General features: G+C 35.7%; 1 protein-coding gene across 3 annotated transcripts in view; it reads right to left on the reverse strand.

Moving 5' to 3' along the window:
• Window positions 1–1,282: 1,282 nt before the first annotated feature.
• Window positions 1,283–16,810, reverse strand: part of LOC126457142 (NADP-dependent malic enzyme) — a 70,572-nt gene continuing 55,044 nt past the window's right edge. The window contains exons 9-12 of one of the 3 annotated variants that reach the window (XM_050093211.1): window positions 16,627–16,797; window positions 12,010–12,133; window positions 7,446–7,648; window positions 1,283–3,374 (exon numbers count right to left, since the gene is read on the reverse strand). In XM_050093211.1, the coding sequence (XP_049949168.1) occupies window positions 7,476–7,648; window positions 12,010–12,133; window positions 16,627–16,797 (468 nt within the window). In that variant the 3' untranslated portion in view covers window positions 1,283–3,374; window positions 7,446–7,475. Of the gene's footprint in view, window positions 6,386–7,445; window positions 7,649–12,009; window positions 12,134–16,626; window positions 16,798–16,810 lie in introns of all 3 variants that reach the window. The other 2 variants (XM_050093213.1, XM_050093212.1) reach the window with 2 other exon arrangements.

Genomic DNA, 16,810 nt, shown 5'->3' on the forward strand with positions numbered 1-16,810 from the left:
TGCAGGCCTATTGTACAGTTATTCCAGTTTCATATTTCATCAATATGCACACCTAAGAACTAAAAACTTTCAATTCTGTTTGTTACTTCTTGTTGGTACATTAGGTTAATAGGAGGCCAGATATTTTTGACAGTACAAAAATAGATTAGGTACGTTTAAGTTTAAAAGTAGTTCATTTGTGCATTTTGTCAGTGATGTTCACAAAACATCATTTATTATTTTCTGTGTTTATGCTTCTTTGGTTGGCTTCACAGCTACACTTGCATCAAGTAACATTCTCAAGGAGTGTGAAATTTGGAGAATATCTCTATAGATTATAAAAACGTATGTATGATGTTCGGTATCTGCTCCTAAATTACAGGATCAATTTGAATCAAACTTTGTACACATTTCACTTTCTATCTGGAAAGAAACAGTGTAGGGACAAGAGCCATATACCTCTCAAAAACCTGGTGGGTTGGAGAGGAGTGTAATGTACTGTGCACAAATATTCAGACTTTATTCATCCAACATTTGAAAATGAAAGCACTTAGCGAATTCCAACACACTTTATGCCCAAATTCAAACCGTTACAAAGCTTTTACTCATCAACATACCCCTGCCCACAAAGTAACAGGAGGACAAAGCTTCTCACCCACTATAACTTCGGTGTTCATGCGGTAAAGGTGCGACTTCACACATGATGTGCTTAATTTATTACTTCCTTACCACTAACTGCATTTGTAAGCATTTCACAGACAGTATCTACATATACAGCGGGTGTACGTGAACAGGGAAAAAAATTCCAGGTTTTTCCCACATTTCCCAGTTAGAATGCACTTTTCCTCAGGTGAAAATACACTTATCCATGGGTGAAAATACACTGTACCTCTGGTGAAAGTACTTTTTTCCAGGTTAAATAACAATATAGTTTTTCTCAAAGCTGTGAAACTTATCAAGCCTTTGAATGGTGAAGGTTTTATACATCAGCATAGAGCTTCGGAGCACTTAGGAAATGAAACCCAGGGAAAAAACCAATGTGTTTTGGAAGGTCTTTAACATGCAGAAAGATGTACACAGCATATTTTGCTATTATAAAAGTATAAACATGAACTGCATCGAATACAGCACAGTAGCTTCCGAAGCATTTCTGTTGGCCAATCACAGTTCAAGTCACGTGATCTACCAGCCAATGACAGCAGATACTCAGAGCACAGACACATGAGGTAGTTAGCCAGTTGCAACATCAATGTTACATAGTGCAAACACACAAATAGGAAAAGTTAACGGTACAGCTACAAGCTAAGCTTTCACATATTTTATTTCAAAAATTTTTTGCCTTTTTCCGAGGGTGTGTATAGGCAGGATCCTAAGAGCACAGCTTAATATTTCTGGATAGGCGATTATACATTTCACTGCAAGGCACCGAAAAGTTTGTGGATTACATGGCTGAAGACATGTTCCATCAAACACTTCGACTTTTCCATAGAAATTCCTGTTACAGATAAAACTACTCAAGAACTCACTTCACATATTTTTGAAAGATAATTACATATTTTGCCATTGTTATCAATTAATTTTTAACCTGTTAAAGGAATAAATAATACAAAAAACTAACCTAAAAACTTGGTCTTTTTTAGTGTATGTTATTTAAAATAAGAACACTTGGTGAATTCCAACACACATTTAACTTAAATTCAAATCCTTTCTAAACTTTCCTTAATTACATGCATAGCATAAATTATTCAACACATTAACTCATTTGTAAAGCAAACTATGTTTGAAGCTGTTTTATACGGGGGAGTGAGATTCTTTAAGGAACTGCAGGTTTACTTGTTATTTACTGTCTGGAAAAAAGAAGCATAACTCAGGAACACATGGAGCAATTTCAACCCTATTAGTTAAATACGCAATGTTATTAGTATAAATATACTATGGGAATAAGATTCTCCAGTACCACTAGAGTTACGGGTGTGGGTAAGAATTGGTGAAGTAAAAATTTTCAAAAATGTCCTATTGGTATTTATTTCCTGCATTTACTTGACTTGGATGCTTTAAAAGTATGAAGTGTAATTTATCTCTTATTTTTGCTGTTCACAGTGTCAAGCAGGTTGCGAGAATGAGCACCCAGTGAGCCAATAATTGTGTTGATATGTTTCAGGAGATAAGATCAAGCCATACAGCTGAATACCACAGATGAATTTAACATTCTCTATGGAGTTGTATGGTATGAAGAATCAGATATATGTATGTGCAGTATGCATCACATACACTTCTGTTCAACATCTCCTCGTAAGTCCATCGATCAATTTCAACCAAACTTTGTACACATATTACTTACTAACTGAAAAGAAATACTGAGGAGGTAAAAACCACCAACCTCCCACTGTGGTGGAGGTGGGAGTATTGGGCAGAGAAGTGAGGGGTGAGTAAGTACACAGAGGGGATGGATGAGGAGGTGGACAGAGAGGGGGAGGGGGGGGGGGGGGGGGGAAGGGAATGAACTGAGACAGGGGGAGTAAAAGATAGATGGAGACAGGAGGAAAGGAGAGACACACCAATAGAAGATTGGAATACACAAATACCTAGGCAATGCTGAGTTTTTCAACTAGGAATCAAATAAATTTACAATTATAATGAAAAAGTTTACATTATTTATGAAATGGTTACAATATGAATGGTTTCACTTGCTCTGATAAAAAGAATGTATCTAAACAAATATCACCTCTATTTATATGTGAGTTTATTACTAGTTACTTTCGTTATTTATTCTTTAAGTTGATTGTAGTGTCATGAAAATTTTGCTGTCTTCCATCTTGTACTTCACACTCTTGTTCATACCAAATCAATGAATACAGAAAGTGATGTTCATTTCAAGAAGTCTAATACATTTAATTTCTATTAGAAAACACCAAAGATTATCTCTGTTTAAGGATTTATTATAAACACATATTTAATCACAATTATTAACAGTTACTAACATACTGCTATCACAATATAAATAGTTACAAGACAATAAAAATATATTTTAAACACTGTCCTTAACATTAATGAGATGATATCACAAAAATGAATCACAATTTCATAAAGACCACCATCTTCATGCACAAAGAGTAAGATACAAATTTGTTTCAAATTCTGCAATGGTAACACTATGTGAACATCAAGGTCAGTAACTTATGAAAATTAAATGAAGATAATGCTTCATTTATTTGAAGACAGGTTTGGAACTGAATTTTTGAAATTATAGATCAGAGATTAACTTTTAGTCTGGTTATCAATATCAGACAACTAATGTACAATAAAGTGTATGAAAATCTGATGTTCTCCAAAATTCCTCCAAACATACCATGGAAAGTCCTTTTTGATATTCTTGTCAGTAAAATTGCAGAAAGCTGCATGAAAATGTGGAAAGAATATTTTTAAGACAGGTCAGATTCATGATACTGTGTTTTTGTATAAAGAGATGATTAGATTCATGCACGCATGCACCTGCACGTACGCGCGCGCGCGCGCACACACACACACACACACACACACACACACACACACACACACACACACACTTTTCAGCACATAAAATAAATAATTTTCACTTTTTCATTCACAGAGATGTAAATTTATGACTCAGTTACAACAGTTATTCAAAAATACTCTCATTCATGAGGAATACCAGAGAAACAAAATGAAGGGAAGGTGGCATGCAAGTGACAGCTGAACACTGGTTACAAACTGAAATTCTAAAAGAATATTTAACTTTCAAGATCTGAGATCCACTCAAACACACAGACATGCTTAAACATATTCATCAGAATACATTTCACTGTGCTGTACTAAGTTCAATAACAATCTTTTTTAATTTTATTTGTCTAAACAGTAAAAAAATAATAAAACGAAAAGACAAAAATTTCCTGTTTCAGTAAACTATAAATGAGCCACAGAAGTACTGCATCCCAGGAAACCAAGTGCTACATTTACATGGGAAAAAAGGAGGAATACGCACACTTACTTTGACAAAATGTCCAGTCATGTCTGAGGAAAGGGAACTGAAAGTGAAAACATTACTTACTCTGGCATAATAGTAAGGGTAATATTGCAATGATGTGATGAACTTAGGAGAGTTCTAACAAAAACAACTGGGGTGTAATGACTAATATAAAAATGAGGGATTAACAGCTGGGGTAAAAATCACATGCCTTGAGAGCAGAAACACTATGGCAATAAGGTTGGTGAGTACTATCTACAGGAAGTATACACGGTAATAAGAAATATGCAAGTGCTGCAGAAACATTTTTTCTGTAACACTGATAACCGAGGAGGACTGGGAAAATATGAACCTCACAATAGACTTTTTATGCATAGAAAAGTCTTGGAAGTAATGAAAAAAAATGGTAGATTCCAATGATATAAAACTGTGAGAATTGTCTCACAAAGAAAGAGGTTCTACCATTAAAAAGGTCTATAACAGGATCTGACAGCAAATCTTTGTTTTCATAAGAAGTAGTGAGGGTGCAAAAATAGCGCACTACAGTTGAATGCACCGAGTATTAACACATTTTGACATAAAAATTCCAACTCCAAAACAACAAACGGGTATCAACAACTAACAGATTCAAGTATGTTTCTGCGATGAACAAGGGCTAGAAATATGAATGATACAAAATAGTAAAACTGTGAAACAAAGCATACACAATGGAACTTCAAAAGATCAAAATTCAGGCAACTGAGACAGAATGAACCAGAGAGCAAATATATTAATAATGTCGAACACACATCTTGTGTTTTCTCCACTATTCGATGGACACATGTACCCATCTAGACATAGAAACAATAATATTCAGTAACAACAAAATTAGGAAATAAGATAGCTTGCCTGTGAATCAGAGTTGGGAAATGATAATTGCATGGGTGCTTGAAGATTATCAAAGAATGTAGATTGCTGGTGAGAAATGGAAGAGTAACAGTCACTGAATATACAGTGTTTCAGGAGTGTGTACCACTGAAACACACTGGAAGAATGTATTACCAAACTGAAAGATAACATTTAAAGAAATAGGTGGAACGGTATGTCTATTGAGGATAACAAAATATTCATTTACAAGGTATCCTGGAAATTCGGTCTTCATTAGCCAGCACAGGTAACTGCAAAAATAAAATTGATGTGTAAAATGTAATCACCTGTAGCAGATTACATGGGGTAACTGTTCGGTTTTCAGAAAGTTTTGTTGGCAGAACACTACTACACAATAATACACTATTTCGGAAATGGTTTCATTTAACTACCCAATCTTGGTTAGAACATTTCGTGAAACAGTGCAATATAATATGGATGTTTTATTTAAATAAAAAAAGGTTTTTTTATATATATAAAATGTCCATATTTTGGTGTAACGTTGCAAAATGGTGAAATATTTTCCTCTGCCAAGCCACAGGCTTCATAACTCTTAACTTCAGTAAGAAGAGAAAACATAGCATGCCAGACATTTTTACCATTGGTGTGCCAATTACCATAAATTAGGTGATGTAATTGGTTTATATTTTTATTGAAAAATATACTATTAAAGCACAGTGAAATTAAAACATACAGAGGGTCAATTTTAAATAAAATTTAATGTGGACAATATAGACAAATTGTGGAAAAACACCCAGAAAAAGGACTAAAGGCACTATGTGTCTGTCTTTCATCGAATTCTCTTCTTCAATCCAAAACACAAGTATATACCTGCACAAACACACAACTCCATAAACAAAGTGATAAATGGATGGGATACTTATTAGTGGAAATATTTACGGGTAGTATTTTTTGATTAAACATCAGTTCAATGAAATATTACCGCAATGGGACAGATAGTAAATAACGCAATTCACTGTTGATGAACAACTAAGATTAATTAAATTCTGAGTAAAAAATGTACTAATACCAAAATAGTCCCAATAACACATTATAGCAAGGTTTAAAGTTATATAATATTCACCGAAAAAAACACGCAACAGACTTTGACGGTACAAACAAACAAAATTGTAAGAAGAACTGTCACAATGGTATTAACACCAATAATACTCATAAATACATAAATAAATAAATAATCACAGACAAAAATAACTATGAAAGCTATAAACTGTGCAAGGCTACCGAAAAGGGAAGATGGCTAAAAAACTTTTAACAAAGTATGGGCTGCAACTGGACCAAAAGCAACACGAGAAAATATCAATGTGTTTCAAAAGAATGTCTTATTTTCCTTGCTACTGTTTCTTATTTTTCTCACTTTTACATTTTTCATTCTTAATAAGCCTCAGAATCTTTAACATTCATTACAAATTTTTCCATATTGCTGTTGGCCAGGTCGTGGCTTTTTATCCAGTCAATACAGACAGGTTTTACCTATTTTTATAATGCTGGATGTACCTGCAAATAATGATGATGATAGTAATGAAGAAGAAGAAAAATATGACTAAAATGAACAATGCACTTAATACTGTTGCTGCAATAATCCATAACACACACACTAAGTGTTAACATGTCTAAAGCAAGAACTGACTAAAATGGTACGGCTTAAAAAGATCCGTTCTATCACAATAAGTTTGGTTTTTCCAGCAAATAACACACAAATCTGACAAGTTTCTATAGGAACTTTGAGTAAAAACCAGAATCATAAACACTGTTATTAAGCCTGCAATGGTTTCTAAATTTATGAAACATGTATCTTATACACCATTTTTAACCTTTACTTTAATTAGAGCACTTGATTTTAACTGGATAACAAAGGACAATACCACAAAATTAGGAGACAGAAGAAAGAACAATGAGCGAACTGGTATGACTGGTTAAATTTTACAGTATCACACATCAATATACGTAACAAGAAAGTCCATATACTTTGTTGATCAACATACGCTCAGTTTCTACCTTTAGTCACTGGAACAAAAGTGAAACTAATAAATTATTTAAAGAAATCAAAGTATCTCAAGAGGTTTCTGCAGATCTTACTGGGTGTAGAAGCCACACTTGTACACACATAATGTGTTACTGACATCAATGGAAATCTTTGTGGCCTTTGAGTATAGTTCTGGTACACACTGTACTTATGCTTCAGTTAGTTAAATTGTAATGACAACCCTCTGTATATGTTCATAAGGGGGCTACCTATTTTAGTAAGTATTTAACGACAATAATATTTTGTACTTAGGCAGAAATATTAGTCACTGTAAATAACTAATAAGAGTAAGATCATTATGGATGAAATTTGTTAAATATAAAATAGTTTCTACTTAACTGACTTGACAAAATATCAAAAATTATAAAAATAAATTAATATCTAGTCTCCAATTAACATTTACATACAAGAATGGTGAGTGCTCACTAATGGTGACATTATTGATGAAAAAATGTTAATTGGAAGAGGGTAGGGGTTTTGCGTCTTTCTACAGACAGTAATGTGAGGTGCACAAAACAAAGGAATTTCTACCTTTGCTGGTGGGTTTTCTGTTACTTAGGCCTACAACTCTATGCTCCTTGCTTTTGTAGGCTTATCTATAGTAACACTCTTGGATGCAGGAAGTTCAGGCCATGGATATACATCAGGTAGTGCATCTTCGTAATTATGATTATACATAGCAGACAAAACTACTGCTCGCTTGTCCTCGGGCTCTGGGTATACTGATGCTGTACCTGCAACATACAAATGATATGTCTGAAAATCAACCAGAGTTTTGTGTACGTTTCCTGCTACAATTACTCTTATGCATTTGTTGCAGTATCCAGTTCCATTCTTCCTACTCCACTTCTCAACAGGAATTTCTGTTACTGCATTTCTGCATCTTGCTTACATTTTTCCATTCTTTATAAATAATTTAGGAGCAAAGGTAACAACTCACTGGACAGTAGAGATGTTGAGTTGTCAACAGGCACATGAACACAAATGAAAATTTTCTAGCTTTTCGACATGCATTTCCAGCATTCTTCACAGTGCACCACAGGGTTAATGTACTACATCTGATTGTCAATGTCACAGACAAAATACAGTGAGTTGGGACATAGGATCCAAATGACAAGAGGTTGTGAAGCAGTCAATGAAATCGAGCACATTGTGCTTAACAGCATGTTCACCACTGGATGGTCAACTCTGCTTTTGGCCACTGTTGGTAATTAGCATGGTCCATCTCTATGCCACACCCACTCCCAACCATTTGTCATATGCTTGTATCTCTTTGGAAGGCCCAGATGCAAGACCTGTCCAATTCACCCACCTAGCATGTCCTACTCACATTCAATCACAGGCTTATTCTACCCCATGAGGCAGAGCCATCTGTGAAAACAGCTATGTTACACACCAGCTCTGCTACAATTTCTGTGCAACACTGTATTTGGGCTTGACCACCAACTAGCTGGCTACTTGAATGAATGCCCACTGTGCAACTTTGGTCAAGCGCTTAACTGACGACACACGGCTAGTGTAACACGTTCCATTTCACTGGCAGCTTCACAACCCATGCTGTCGGTTTTTCTCTCTCTCAAACACCAGCTTTTGTGAACTACATAGATGGAAGTTGTCCTTGTACACATCCTTTATTCCTGTAGTCTCCCTGGCCTCAAGCTTTGCTAGTCTCCTGTCTCGGGACTGTAACTTTACCCATCCTGCAACCCCTACTCTGCACCACTGTCATCACGTGCTGCACAAACTCGTCAGCACTGGTCCCCATGTGTCACTTTTCTATCCCATGCACCTGATGCCTCTCTCACACACATTCCTATCCCATACATCTGCTGGTTCCCTCCTGCTCCTCATCTTCTCTGTTCCCTTTCCCACCCCACCTGACACAACCCCTCTTGCAATAAAGCTGCAGAGCTGCTGTCCCAGCACTGTATATTCAGATTGCTTCATAGAGCAATACAGGAATAGGCAGGCAGGCAGGCAGGTAGGTGTGTGTGTGTGTGTGTGTGTGTGTGTGTGTGTGTGTGTGTGTACTACAGCTCCACAAAGAATTTGTCTGAAAGCTGTGAAATTTCCAGTCTTGTTTATGTGCCTGTCAATGGTTCAATTCCTCTACTATTCAGTGAGTTATTACCTTTACTCCTAAATTATTTACAAAATAAATACAAAACTGGAGAATGCAGTAATGAGGAAGTAAAGTATACTTAACAGAAAGACATGAAAGTATTGCAGGTAGTGACAAATCTTTAGAAATTTGTACCTCTTGAAACATGGGATTCTCAACCTGCACATAAAGGAAAGAAATGGTAACGACAATGAGAATTGTCAACACTTAAAACAGAAATGATATGTTACTTGGATCTGAATTGTGAATTGTGGTTTATTAGTCTCATAATGTACATAATCTTAAATCATTTGATTCAGGTACAGGAGACACGTCAAAATTTTGGTAAAGTTTTACCATACACATACAGCACCTGATTTTAACAAATGGTACCATAACAATAATACAATTTAAAAATATACATACAATTAAAAAAACTAACAATTAATTACAAAAACTGATTTTAAAAAATGGTATCCTAATAATAATACAATTTTGTTACACATACAATAAAAGACTAACAATTAATTACCCCTTGCTCAAATTATCATGTCATCCTCTATGAATTATTCTACTGAATTGTAGCATTTCTCCCACAGAAGCTGCTGTAGTCTTATTTGTACCCTCTCTGGCTTCATATTAAATATATTTTTGGCCATTAGCTGACAGAAAAATTTTCTTGACAGGCATTAACTCAAGAAATTTAAGAAACCAAATCTCAATACCAGAAACATTAATCAAACACTGCTGAAGCAATGATAGTTGACATGACAGAAATAATAATAATAATAATAGCCAGATCATCTATCAAAATTCATTTTGGCTAGAAGCGATTCGATCCCTTCAGCCATCTTTGTTTACATTTTTAAACCCAAGTATTTTTCCTTTTGCCAACTGCTCTCTGCTACTGTCTTGCTTTAATAATGTTGACAGATGCTATCCACTACAATGTCTTATTAATGTCTCTTCCACCCTGACTTAAAAGAGTCAGTTTTGACACAGTGCACTGGAACTTCAAATGATCAAGGAAAGAAAGACATACCAAAATGCTCAGAAACGGACAAGAATGGAGCACTAGGAGATGTCAACATTAAGAGTACAAGATGAATTCCACTGGTAAGGGCAGAACATATAGGTGGAATGAGTACACTGAAGGCCTACAAGAGGAGGAGGAACTGTGTATTGTCTTCATACAATAGATGGAAATCTGTTTGGAAGACATAGGGTATTTAATATTACAATCATGAGTCTGACAGTGCTTTGGAAGGCATCTTCTAAGACCGAAAACAAAGTGCTTGTATTAAAAACAATTTAAGACAGGGGTGCAGCCAATCTCACCTTTTGTTCAGTAACAATATTATGGAAAGGGTAGTTGCTACTACCATATAGTGGAGATGCTGAGTCACAGATATGCACACCAAAAAGGCTGTCAGGAAATGAGTTTTCAGCCAACAAGGCCTTCATTGGAAAACACACACACACACACACACACACACACACACACACACACACACACAGACAGAGAGAGAGAGAGAGAAACTTAACTCACATACACATGACCAAGTTTCTGGCTGCTAAGACCAGACTCAGTATGTGCACCACGGAAGTAAAAAACAGAAATAAAAGAAGGATTTTAGAGTGGGAATAAAATCCTGGGTGAAAGAACATCACCGAAAGATTTGCTAATGACTTTGCTATGCACAGTGTAAATGAGAAAGAATTATAGGACATACTGAATGGAATAATTGATCTACTGAGCAAGCACAGAATATGTATTGAGAGTAAATCAAAAAAACACTTTACCTTAAAGAGGACAAGCAGGAATGAGATTAGTGATACAATTAGCATCAAAACTGGAGTCTATGAAGTAAATGAATGAAAGAACTCTGCTACCTTGGAAGCAAAGTAACACATGTTTAACAAAGCAAGAATGGTATAAAAAGCAGAGTACCACAAGCAAAGAGAGCACTTATGACCAACAGAAGTTTACTAGTATCAAACACTGACCTGAATTGAGGAAGAAATTTTGAATACATACATTTGGAGCACATCATTGTATGTAAGTGAATTCTTGACTGTGGAGAAACTGGACAACAAGACAACTGAAGCATTTGAAGTGTGTTGATATAGAAGGTTGCTGAAAATTTCATGGACTGATAAGATAATAAACGAGGAGATCTCTGCAGAATCGGCAAAGATAGAAATATGTAGAAAACATTGATAAGCAGGAGGGGCAGGATAACAGGACATCTGTTAAGTCATCTGGGTGTAACTTCCACGGTAGCACAGAGAGCTGCAGAGAATAACAACAGTAGGGGAAGAAGGAGACAGGAATATATCCAACAAATAATTGAAGACATTGGGTATCAGTGCTAGTACAAAGTGAACAGGTTGACACAAGAAAGGAAGTTTTGGATAACAGTTCCTGCAGGCCTCTTTCCAATCCTGCATATTTACTAATTTCCCCTTCTCATCCATTACTTATATCATCAGTTTACTTTTTTCTCCTTCAGTGACTGTTTTTAAGTGATTTGGGTGACCGTTTTCTGTATCTCCTTGAACTTTATCTCTACTACCTACAGCCCTTCCACTTTCAATCTCATATGTTGATAGTGTGTCACTTGTAATTGCTGGTTTCAATCTTTCTGATAATTTTTACCTGGAATTATGATGTCTTTTGTCTAGTTATTGGGAAGTCAAATATTCTTAAACCTGTTCTGCTAGGTTAAGTAATCTCTTGGCATCAGGTTTCATTCACTGCTCACTTGTAAGAAATTTGTATATTTATTTCTGTTTCTTATGTACTTCATGATCTATATCTGTCTTGAGAGTGTAGGGAACAATAGATAAATTTCAACAAACTGATTCATTACATCGGCAAACAAAATAAGACTTCAATCTCTAGTCAGAACCACTTATACCGTAAGATCTATACTTCTGTTGTAGATCAAAATGTAAATACCGAGAAAATGTGTGAATCAATAAGGTTTTTACCTTTCTTGTATGCATACTCTGCTATACGTGTGGCAATGTTGACTGAACACTCTCTTATGCACCCCAGAGGAGGATACAGTCTTCCATTAGCCAGATCAGCATCAGTCACATGGTCTGCCACTGTCTGAGATCAACAACAAAAAAGTAAGAATTCTTTAACACCAACATCACTATTAGAACATTCTTAATTGCTCTGCTTATGCAATGACATCCAGTTTTTGAAGTGCACTAAAAATTCAGAGTGTATCACAAAACAACCAATGGAGTGGGGATATTAATTTTGTCTCTCTCATATAGCAAATGACAAAACCATCCATAGTGGCCAAATTTCTTTCAAAACCCTACATGAATTATTATTAAATGGTTGCAATTATGTACTTCTTAAAACAAAAATGCTTCATCTTGTTGACAGTAATACAAAGCTGTGAAAATACACTGAATAAACGTGAAACATATCACTGCAGTCTCAAAAATTAAATTAACATTACTGCACTCTTATGACAACCTAAAGCATGCTAGAGCAAACGAAGTGTCATAGTGAGAACGAAACTATTTAAACCCCTCTGTGATGATGATATAAGCTAAAAAAAAGGGGGGAGACTATTATACTTGCAGTAGCAGATAACATGAACCTATAAGTGGAATGAATTTGGAAAAAAATACTGTTAATTTACTGAAAAACATATCTACAGGGCTGTTTACTAAACTGTTGAATATAAACTAAATTTTCTGTCTTTTTTTCCACACCTCTCCTACTTTTGGGGTAGCAATCTACCTACATTTCCAGTACATACTATATTCCATACTGAATTCTACATCAATGCAAACATTAATTTAAATAAAAACATTTGGTGGAATGCCTCAGCATCTTGTCCTCAATAAGGAACACTGTTCCACCTAAGTCTTAAAGAAAAAAATCTTAGTGACTTATGAGGGTCCTGATAACCTAGAAAAATAATGTATAAGGCCTCGTAAATACCTGACAATGTATGTTCTTTCTTGTCTAGTGTTGACTGTTTGGTAAAGGCAAACAAACTTAACAATGTTAACGATTGATTTTTGGAGGCACTAAACAATTTAACAATGAACTACTGTAACACTGAAGTGACATTAGCTTCAACAAAAGAGTTGCCAATAAACATTCAACAATAAGGCATGATCCATAATTTACACAAGATTAGATACTAACAAAAAATAAAGAAATATACATTTTTAAAACAGGTGACTCCAGCTAAGGCAATTGAGCCAAACTGAACAAGGCTGTATATATTTTATAATTAGCTGGTACATAACAGTGAGCAGAGTTGCATCTTGACCATCTGAAAACTTGTTCATGTCCTGAAGTCGTCAGCCAAACTAAATTTTTTTTCTTTACTTTCATCAGGTCTTCGGTTCTGTCTTAAACAATGAATGACATTATGAGCTTATGGAATATCTGCAACCGAATTGCTGAGAGTAGAAATTATATTAGTTGTGTTTCAAGAATATCTTTACAACATGCATCATGATGATTACAATAGCTCTGAGGCTGTTCACTAGCGATTTTATTATCTTTAGAGAAATGGTAGTTCAGAAGTACAAAAATCCTGAAGAAACTTGACGATTGATGCACGGGAAAAAAAGACGAGGTTGGGAGCAAAATGTCTACACAATAATTAACAAAGACTAATAATAAAGAAGTAGTAATCTGATATTGGTTTCTCTGTCTTAAGCATACTGCAATTTAAAAGAGAGTTTTACTGCAGACGTCTTTCACTTTTGTTTATGAAGCATCTTCTGTGGTTATTCTGCAAATTAGATACATACGTTTGTACATTTATGGGTGTTTTAGATCAAAAACAGCATTTTTGTGTATGAAATTGGTGTGTACTGTACTTAGTGTTTCTGCCCCTTGTTTACATTTTCTCCAAACCACTGATTCTTCTCCCTTTGTTAGCAGAGGTTGACATCGAAAGACTGTTTCAGGTGTACACTTTACAGTTTTTGCCTTTCTGCACTTTTTATTATTCTGCATTTGCATTATTTACAACTCGAAACAAAAATTCTGTTTTAGATTCAAACAACCAAAAATGCTCAAACATATGTATCCAAATTGCAAAATAACCACAGAAGATGCTTTATAAAAAACAGTGAGACACATCTGGTGTAAAGCTCTCTTTAAATAAACTGCAATAAGCTCAAGATGGAGAAACCAATAATAACTGATTTCAACAGCTGCTGTGGAAAACTGCCAAGCAAACAAACATGTTAGAGAAGCAGTGACACTATGATGGCTAGAGATGCAATCATAGTCTTTCTTAACAAATTTGAAAGACTAGTTCACGATGAGCATTACAATATTTTATATTGCTAATACATTTTTTCCCAATGAATACAGTCTCCTTTAATACGTATTCACCTTTGAGGTCCTTTACAGAAGGTTAAGGTTATTATGAAAAATTACAAAGAATTGAGTTGTTCTACAAAATTTTGGGTGAACTCTGATGTCTGTAACTTTCTGGTATAATATTTTGACATAAAGTCTTCTGGCCATCTTCAGGTGAATACTAACGAGCAATACACTGAGCTCTCCTATTTAAGACTCCACCAGCACATGCGTGGTACCCTAGTTGGCATTATGGATATGTTGTTTCTTCTGTAAGTCTGTGCTGCTCTGAGCGTCATACATGGTGAGAGCTCACCTCTTCGATACAAAAACGATTGTCTCCACATGGTAAGATGGCAATATGATGCCGCAGGGCGTGAAGTTTTTCTATAATCGGATCCCATGCAGAATATAATTGGAAACAGCCACCTCAATTCATAAGTGATTCAGACAGTTATATTTCTACAAATTCATTGATGATTGAGCTCCAAAAGTTTGATGTATGGGCCACAATTGTAGTTTCATTACATTTCATCAAATGATGAGTAAATACAGAGTTCAGCAGCTTATTTGTTTGGAGAAATCGAGTGTGCCGTCGATGTTCTATAACATAATCTTGCACAGTGCACGTTGTTTGCCCTATGTAATGTGGCAACATTTACACGGAATACTGTAAACACCTTCTTTGCACAACTCTAAGTAATCTTTAAGAGATCCCAAATCAGCTGATATTTTGGAAGGAGGTCAAAAGATTACTTTAACTTTATGTCTTCTTTATATTCTGCCTATTTTACCTGAAACATTTCCGATATCTGGTAGCCAAGCAGTCATTTTGAAGGCTTCATCCTCTTCCTTGTTTTGTCATTTCCACGCTGTAGCTTCCTTTATACTTGTCAAGATGAATGTCTGTTGTTCAAGAACACAGTATGGAGGTGATCCAGTTCCATTTGCAGGCTACCGGCATCCGAGATGGTATGGGCTCGGTGTATCAAGATCTTCAGAACACTCATTGTTTGTGCAGGAGGATGGCAACCAGTAGATTGTAATTAAAGATCAGTATGAGTGGCCTTTCAAAATACACTGAATGCCCAATTGTGCCATCACTCTCACTTCACACCAACACATCTAAAAACATAAGCAACCATCGTTCTCCACCTACATAGCAAAATTTATTGTTTCACATAGGGCCAGGTGTTGGAGGAACCCTGAGACTTTTTAAACGGTAAGACCAAATTATAAAAGTGTCCTCAGTGTAATGCCAAAATACTGTTGTTTTTAAAATAGCTGAGTCGAGTGCTTGCTCCTTAGATACCAACAGCCTGCAAACGGAACTGGAATACCTCCAAACTGTGTTCTTGAACTAGGGATATTCACCTCAACAAGTACAGACATACAAACAATAGAACAAGGAAAAGGATGAGGCATTCAAAACGACCATTTGTCTACCATAGAGTGGAAATGCTTCTGCTAAAACAAGCAGAATATTAAGACAACATAAGTTAAAGTAATCATTTGACCACCTTCCAAAATATCAGCTCTTTTGGGATCTGTTAAAGATTACTTAGAGTTGCACAAAGCTGGTGTTTACAGATTCCACGTGAATCCGTCAAATCTGATATAGTGCAAATGACGTGCACTTGCAAGATCGTATTATAGAACATCAGTGACATACTTGCCTTCTCCAAGGAAGTAAGTCAACTATTGCTGAACACTGTATTTCCACAGGTCATCTTATGATATATAATTAAACAAAACTTGTGGCCCATATGTCAAACTTTCAGAGCTCACTCATCAATGAACCACTAGAAAATACGATTGTCTGAATTGATAGAGCCGTCTCCAATTAAATTTTGCATGGAATCTAATTATAGAAAAACTTCATGCCCCACGTAATCAGCATCCTCCTGCAATCTTACCATGTGGAAACAATCATTTTGATATCTAAGAGGCAAGCTTTCACCACGTATGGCGCCCAGCGCAGCGCACAGACTTACAGTAGAAGCGCATGCACAATACTAACTAGGATACCATGCATGTGCTGGCGGAATCTTAAATTGGAGAACTCAATTTATTGCTCATCAGTATTCACCTAAAGATGGCCAGAAGACTCTGGGCCAAAATATCAAACCAGCCTGTTACAGACATATGGCAGTTTTCCCGAAATTTTATAGAACAATCTGTACTGGTCAGGGAAGTTTTAAAGTTCAATTCAATTACTGTTTAAACTGTGTACATAGTAAATATTTTCTTACCTGTGCAGCAATAAGAAACAGCTGTTCCTCAATATGATGAATGCCTGTGACAATAACGCCTAATGCAATGCCGGGGAAAATGTAGGCATTGTTTCCTTGTCCTGGATAGTAAATTTTACCATCAAGCTGTACAGGTGGGAACGGAGAACCACTGGCAAAAATGCAGCGGCCCTGTAAAAGAAAA

The sequence above is a fragment of the Schistocerca serialis genome, chromosome 2 (assembly GCF_023864345.2).
Source record: "Schistocerca serialis cubense isolate TAMUIC-IGC-003099 chromosome 2, iqSchSeri2.2, whole genome shotgun sequence".
NCBI lineage: Eukaryota > Metazoa > Arthropoda > Insecta > Orthoptera > Acrididae > Schistocerca > Schistocerca serialis.